Source organism: Cololabis saira, chromosome 22 (genome assembly GCF_033807715.1).
Source record: "Cololabis saira isolate AMF1-May2022 chromosome 22, fColSai1.1, whole genome shotgun sequence".
Lineage (NCBI taxonomy): Eukaryota > Metazoa > Chordata > Actinopteri > Beloniformes > Belonidae > Cololabis > Cololabis saira.
Genome location: NC_084608.1, coordinates 3,127,180 through 3,134,945, shown reverse-complemented (window position 1 = coordinate 3,134,945; position 7,766 = coordinate 3,127,180). Strand labels below are relative to the sequence as shown.

Genomic DNA, 7,766 nt, shown 5'->3' with positions numbered 1-7,766 from the left:
ATGAAAATTCGAGGTTGGCCCCGCTTTGTATGTAATCTGGGATCATTTTTATTTTATTTATTTTTATTTGCTGTTTGCATCCGGTCTAGCTAGGAAATGGGTGGGTGTGTTCAGTAACTTATATATATTTGTGCAGCGCTGCGCCAAATTTCAAGGCACCAGTTGCCTTTAAACATGGTAGGATTAAACAAAAACAACCTTTAAAGCAAAAGTGTTTTTTTGAGTGTTTGTATTATTCTATGATGAAATCGTTTAATAATTGTTATTGAATAGCTGATTCAAACCGGATGTAGTCGCGCTAGTTTTTTCCACTTCCGGGGGAGCAGTTTATAACAGAAAAAGAGCGGCAAGCTTTGCGCTCTAAACCCAATAAGAAGAAGAAGAAGAAGAAGAAGCAGCAGCAGCAGCAGCAGCAGCAGCTTTGCACTCCGTGAGACCCAACTTTTTTTTCACTTACATTTTATTTTTCACTGTAAAAGAAGCACCGGCATGGGTCCGAAGCGTTACAAAGCATACCACGAGGATGACGAAGCACCAATTCCAAAAAGGACAAAAACAAGAAGACGAAGGTAAGCTAGTTCTACATTGTCCTGGTTAGCTAGCTCTGGAGTAGCCTAAAGCTAACTCGAGGCTAGCTGTGGAGTAGCTTGATGGAAATGCTATCCAATAATCTGAATACCATGTATCCTAACTTCAGTCATGATTCTCTAACTCTAAAAACATTGTAAAATTGTAATTGTAAAAACATTTATAACGTTAGTTTAGTGCAGTGATTCTTAACCATAGGGCCGCGGCCCAACGTTGGGCCGCGAGCGCCCTCTAGAGGGCCGCAAAAAGAATTCAGTTTTGTACATGTGGGCCGCGAGGGCCGCGGGACTGCATAGCAACTCCCGACCAAATGAGGAGAAGAAGACACTGAGCTAGCTGTACGTGTAATAGTAAGAGAAATTGTGTGTATTTACAGAAAAAATCATTTATTTTGCACAGAGTACGTTTAGATCCGCCAGGATCAGGGATTCTACGGCATAGGCTCTGCGTCGATTTACGCAGAACCATAATTCAGGTTTAAGGCGGACGTAATTGAAGCCACAATGAGAAGGGGGAAGGGGGGCGTGATTTGCCAGTGATTGCCCGGCGGCGGCTCTGGGCGGGACACCTGGGGCGGACGGGGAGACCTGGGGCTCGCAGCCGAGAAGGAGACGAGACTCCCGGGGGAGGTGGGCCGGAGAGGCGGGCCGGATCTGCCCGACTGAGCGGGAGCCGACGCGTCCCCGCGGCCGCGGAGGTCGGCTGCCGCTCGGTCGGCGGGCTCCGTCGTTACTGCTGAAGATGCGTGGGCTGAAGTGTCTGCTGGACTGGACTGTTGTTGCAAAAGCATTGGAAAGTGACTGGGCTGCAGCGCGTCGCAGCCCGTCGCAGCTGATCAGGCTCGGATGAAGCCCGACACGCTGAGTCCTGACAACTGATTAATTTAATATCTTAAATAAATAAAATCTTAAAACACCATGTTTGACTCCAGAACAGCTGTGAGGCAGCTTTCTCCACAATGGACATAATTAAAACTAAATATGAGCACCTTCTCATGTGTATGAGAACCTGACACCATCCAGACCAGATTTAAAGTCCTGACAGGAGAAGTTAGAGCTCAGTTCTCTCACTGAACGACAGAAAGTGGAGGCATAAGATTATAAGGGGAAGAAAGACAAACTGCAAAACTGTTCAATTGCTAAGATGTGTTTATATTCATTTATTATAAAAATGTGTTGAGACAATTAACAAAGAAAATGGGAAATTCAAACTGCTGGTAGAGAAATAAAATAAGATAGCATTTGAAAAATAAAATAAAATAAATTTTATTTTTAAGAGAAAAAAATGTGTGTAATTCAAGTTAAACATGTTAAGTGGCAAATATTTTTGAAATGTACTTTTTTTAATATAACAGTCAGATGCAGATGTTGATACAACTATGAGACTACTTGAATATATACACACAAATAATATATATATATATATTATGATGTGATGATGCTTGAGTAAATCTTCTCTAAATGGACATCTTAAAGTTTTAGTCGAATACCCCTGCTATACAATGTTAATATTTAATGGGCCCCGGGCCACTCTGTACTGAAAAAATTGGGCCCCAAGGTCAGAAAGGTTAAGAACCCCTGGTTTAGTGTGTCTGTACACAGTTTGTAGCTTCCCATGCCCATTACTTTGAAACATCATTGGATTCACTAGGAACAAAGGGATTCAAGTTAGTTTGTACACAAATGTGTATCTTGCATGCCCCCCCCCCCCCCCCCACCAAAAAAAATGAATAAATAAAAATAAATAAAAAATGAAAAAAGTTAATTGTCCTGTTCATCAAACCTAGGTAGCAAAGTAAAGCAAAGTTTGTAGTTTACCCAGGGTGTTGGACTAAGTTATTTACAGACAGACCCTGCAGGAAGCCTTGCTCAAGTGTTATTCAGCTGTTATTCATGATTGATGAATTTGGGAATCAAACAGGGGTTCTTCTAGTATCAAGGCCGCTCCTCTAACCACTAGGCCACCACTGCCTTAAAAAGCAAAAAGCAAAGCTTGAACTAATTCCAGAACGGAACGAGAAATGGTTCACTTTTACTGCCATTTCTATCACTCCAATCAATGATAGCCTCTTAGTGCAATTAGTAATTTCCAGTAACAGATAATTTTCTTTTTAGGAGAATGCTTGATGATGAGGGAGATGAAGAAGCTCAACCTGTGGACTCTTCAACCAATCAGGAACCCCAGGCCTCTACTGCTCCTGATGACACAGTAAGTTGGCCCACAATGACCACACATGTTTAGTCACTAGTGTATGTAAACCGCTCACAAAAAGAAAGGAAACTTGACTTCGGGCCATTATATCTACCCTTTAATAATACCAATCAAAAGTGTGTTGTATATCATATTAATCGTTGATTTGATTCGATACCCCTACTGGGAGAAAGACAACTGTCTTTCTCCCAATAGGAATGGGAGTTTTTCATCATTGGTCATATTTACAAACTCACTTTGGGTTTGTGTGAACTGCGGGAAGTATGTGTCGCACATTTTGTGGGTGCACATTCTGTCTTTCTAATGCAAGGCTGTGATCGCTGAGTCTGTACCTAGTCAAGGCTTTCCTAAGTTTTGGGTCTTTCACCGTACTCAGGTCTGCTAGTGTGTATTCTCTGTTTAATACTAGGTAGCATTCGATTTGTGTGATTCTTCTCAAATTTGTGACACTGCTGATCCTATGTTTCACAGATGAACCAACCAGTACCTAGCCCTATGTCTTTCCCAGAAGATCAGGAAGAGGGACCAAGCTCTTCATCTCCAACCGCAGACCAGAAACCAACTAAAGAACAGGTGGAACTGCTGCTGCTGGCATTAAAACTCAAACACGGACTGACAAACAAAGCCTTGGAGGACATTCTGCAGCTCATCAACTTCAGTAGTGGGCCTGATGGGCTGTCAGTGAGTGGTTCTAAGTACCTGTTCTTCAAATCATTCGAATCAGTGAAAGACTTACTAGAGATACACTATGTCTGCAAGACGTGCAACGTAAGGATGCAGGAAGGTCCCTTCAATGTCAAATGCCCAGTTTGTGACCAGAACATATCAAAAGCACATGCACAGAAAGATCAGTGTTTTTTGTACCTGCCGCTAAAAGCTCAAATCCAAAAACTGCTTGAGGACCACCAATTAGGGAAACACTTAAAACACAGATTTGAGAGGATTGGTGACTCCATCAAAGATATATACGATGGAAATCTGTACAAAAAACTACCATTGCTTGCCTCACAAGATAACATATCACTGGCTTTCAATGTTGATGGAGTGCCAGTGCACAAATCAAACCCAACAAGTTTGTGGCCAATTCTATGCACTATTAATGAACTGCCAATAGAACTACGGGGAAAACACCTTATGCTGAGTGGCCTGTGGTTTGGTCCAAACAAACCGAATATGAACACCTATCTGAAACCATTTGTTGATGAATGCAAAGATTTGTATTCTAATGGTCTTACATGGCAAAGTGACAGTGGTGAAGTCACAAGCAAAGTAGTAGTCACTATCATGGTGGCAGATTCAGTTGCTCGTCCAATGCTTCAGAATTTCAAACAGTTTAATGGAGAGTTTGGGTGCTCTTTCTGTACACAGAAAGGCACAAGTGTTTTAAAACGGAGGGGGCATGTAAGGGCTTATCCTTATGAAAACGTTGAGTTAAGAACTCCTTCCCAAACTGACAATCAGGTAGAACAGGCTATTGCGAGTGGAAACCCCTCATTGGGAGTGAAAGGGCCTAGCATTCTGTGTAATCTGCCTGATTTTAATATTATCGATGGCTGTGTTCCTGATTATATGCACAGTGTGCTTCTGGGTGTAGTTAGAAGCATCGCCACACTGTGGTTAAATCCTGAAAACAACCAATCTCCATGGTATATTGGACGCTCAATTGAACAAATTGATGCCATTTTGACTTCCATCAAACCCCCATGTAATATTTCTCGTGTCCCCCGCTCAATGAAAGACAGAAAGTTCTGGAAGGCACATGAGTGGTACATGTGGATGTTATATTACAGCATACCAACATTGAAAGGGATCTTACCTGAGAGCTACTTAAAGCATTGGTTTAAGTTGGTAATGGGGGTCTCTATTCTACTTGGCGAGAATATAGCCCCACTGCAGATATCCGAATCTGAGAAGTGGCTGACAGAGTTTGTGCAAGAAATGGCAAGCCTTTACGGCACAAATAATGTCACTTTCAATGTACATTTGTGCCTTCATCTACCAAATACTGTAAAGAACTGGGGACCCCTCTGGGCACAGTCTGCATTTGTCTTTGAGTCCTACAACGGGGTCCTTCTGGATATGGTAAAGAGTAGTCAGGGGGTTTCTCTACAAATAATGAAAACAGTTTGGCTACGGGTGGCATTTCCATCATTTTCCAAAAAAGCCCTGGGGGGATCCTCTGAGTATTCAGCTCTCTTAGAGTCATTTTCATGTGCAAAAAAAAGGGTTACACAAGTCAGCCGCTCTGATGGTGTTACATGTCTGGGTAGGCCTAACATTCGTATGATCAAGAATGACGATTTCCTGGCGTTGAATAGCATCGTTAACCTACCAACTAGAGTCCCTGTCAAGTATTTTAGCAGAGCAGTGGTTAACTCAGAAATGGTTCACTCACAAAACTACTCCCGTACTTTCCGGAGAAATTCATACACGGTCATTCTTTCTGATGAAAAGGAAAGTGTTTTCTCTGTGAAGACATTCATTCACTGTGATCTAGGACAGGGAGAGACAACATATGCAATAGGGAAGTACTACAAAAAAGAGAAACATGACATTTGCAGTCAATTTAAGAATCCTTTGTATTTTATCCCTGTGGGGAAAAGTCTGGGAAATTTAGTTGCTGTACAAGCATGTGAGATAAAAGAAAAGTGTCTGTTTGTTGAAACTAACAGAAATGTAAACTTTGTATTCAAATTTGTTAACCACAGTGAAATGCTTTCTTAGATGCTCAATGTTTTCAATAAACATGGGATTAATCAAACTTGTTCGTTATCCATTTTATTCTACCACAATACACATTTTATTGTCATGGAAACCATGCCTAAGAAAGAATTCATAACCTTGTTAATGATTCAGGAAATAAAGGTTTAGCCATTTGTATTGAAAATTAGCTTGTTTTCCTCACTTGCCGTATTCCATAATCATTGCCTTGTCACATGTATTTAGGAGCAAATGTGATGACGTTACCATTGTGTTGATGTACACATCCCAAATGTGCTAATTTAGTCTTGCATGATATTTAATGTTATCACATTACATTCATTAGATGTGATTCATGCAGCAGGCAGAATCTGCCACTGAGCTGAAACATTTACTGTATGCAGGAAACCGTACTCATGTGGCCTATAATAATGGGACACATGGTCTACATATTAAGAAGCTATATAGGAGACTTATGTCTTGTATTATGAACAGATAAGCCTATATATGGATAAAGAAGCTATATAGGAGACCTATATGGCTTGTATAATGAACATATATGACATATGAGGGTATAAACAAGCTATATAGGAGACATATATGGCTTGTATAATGAACATATATGACCTATATGAGGGTATAAACAAGCTATATAGGAGACCTATATGCCCTGTATATGCACATATATGCACCTGATTTTGACCTATATGTGAGATATATGCAGCCTATATGGAGCATATTCCAGGCATATATGTGGTATATATGCGCATATATGATGCTTATATGTAGCATATAGGTTACATATAGTTGCATATATGCATCATATAGGTTCTTTCCATGTGGGATAGCCTGGTTAAGACTTTCTGGGAGTGAACCATATTGAAACGCTTCATGTAAAACCTCCGTGAGAAATGGGCAAAGAATATCAATATATTTCTTATAATACTCCGCCGGGAAACCATCTGTACCAGGTGACTTACCAGGTTTCATACCCTTAATTGCGGTTCTAACTTCAGCTTCCGTAATGGGAGCATCCAGACTATCCTTTTCCTCTGAAGACAATTGTGGCAGCTCTACCTTCTGGAAGAAAAGGTTCAAGTCTTCTTCACTAGCTGAACATGAAGTCGTATACAAATCTCCATAAAAGTTTTTGAAAACTTCATTTATGTTTTTGGCTGAAGTGATTAGTTTATCATCTTTTCTAATTGCTGTAATAGTGTTAGTTGAGTCCAGGCGTTTCAATTGTCTTGCCAATAATCGTCCAGTTTTTTCACCATTTTCATAAAAATTTGTTTTGAGCCTAAATAGCGAATACTCTGCTTTTTTATTGTATATTTCATGTAACTCAAATTTTAGTTTGCAGATGTTTCTGAAACATTCTTCATTATATTGTTCAGCAAGTTGCTTATCCAATTTACCTATTTCTTTTTCCAATTGTTGTACTTTTTCTTTGTTGTCCTTTTTCTTCCAGGAACCATAAGCCATACATTTCCCTCTAATGAACGCTTTGAGTGCATCCCAAACAGTAGCTAATCTTTCTGTTGATCCTCTATTAATATCTAAAAACACTCTAATATCCTCACCAAGTTTTGTAGCAAACTGTTCATCCTGCAATAAACTTACATTTAACCTCCACCTCCCAGTTTTACCTTTAGTAGATTGTAAATTTATATGTAATTCGACCAGTGCATGGTCTGTTATTGCTTTAACCCCTATATTGCAGTCTATTACGAGGTCAACAAGTGAGCTGGCAACCAAGAAAAAATCTATTCGTGAATAGGATCTGTGAGCGTGAGAGTAGAATGTGTATTCCCGTTTTTTCGGATTTACGAGTCTCCAAATATCTGTCAAACCCAGCTCTTTCTGTAAAGTATCTAAAGCTGTTCCGTCTCTGGAGGATGTCCTTGTTCTGACATTACTGCGATCCAAGTGATCATCTAATGTTTGATTGAAATCTCCACCTAGAATAATCTGACCATCTGTATCAGCCAGTATTTTATTGACCTCATGAAAAAATTGTGTGTTTTCTCTGTTCGGCGCATATAAGTTGCCAAGTACGACTTTAACTCCATTAATTAGTGCCTCCACCACTAGGATACGTCCATGAGAGTCCTTAAACTGATTTATTACAGTAAAATTCAGTTTTTTGTTGACCAGGATAACTACCCCACAGCTCTTACTTGATACTGAATTATGAAAGACATGACCGACCCAATCCCGTTTCATTTTTAAAGCTTCATCTTGGTCCCTGAAATGCGTTTCTTGGA

General features: G+C 40.2%; 1 protein-coding gene across 1 annotated transcript; it reads left to right on the top strand.

Moving 5' to 3' along the window:
* Positions 1-543: 543 nt before the first annotated feature.
* LOC133423733 (uncharacterized) lies at positions 544-6,979 on the top strand. Its single transcript, XM_061714046.1, has 4 exons — positions 544-569; positions 2,703-2,796; positions 3,271-4,899; positions 6,971-6,979. The coding sequence occupies exons 2-4, from the start codon at positions 2,707-2,709 to the stop codon at positions 6,977-6,979; spliced, it is 1,728 nt and encodes a 575-aa protein (XP_061570030.1). The 5' UTR covers positions 544-569; positions 2,703-2,706.
* The last annotated feature ends 787 nt before the right edge of the window (positions 6,980-7,766 follow it).

Bases quoted from the DNA above. Each gene is read 5' to 3' on its own strand.
- LOC133423733 (XM_061714046.1), top strand. From the start codon at position 2,707: ATGCTTGATGATGAGGGAGATGAAGAAGCTCAACCTGTGGACTCTTCA. The intron at 2,797-3,270 runs GTAAGTTGGCCC...TATGTTTCACAG, and splicing joins CTACTGCTCCTGATGACACA to ATGAACCAACCAGTACCTAG.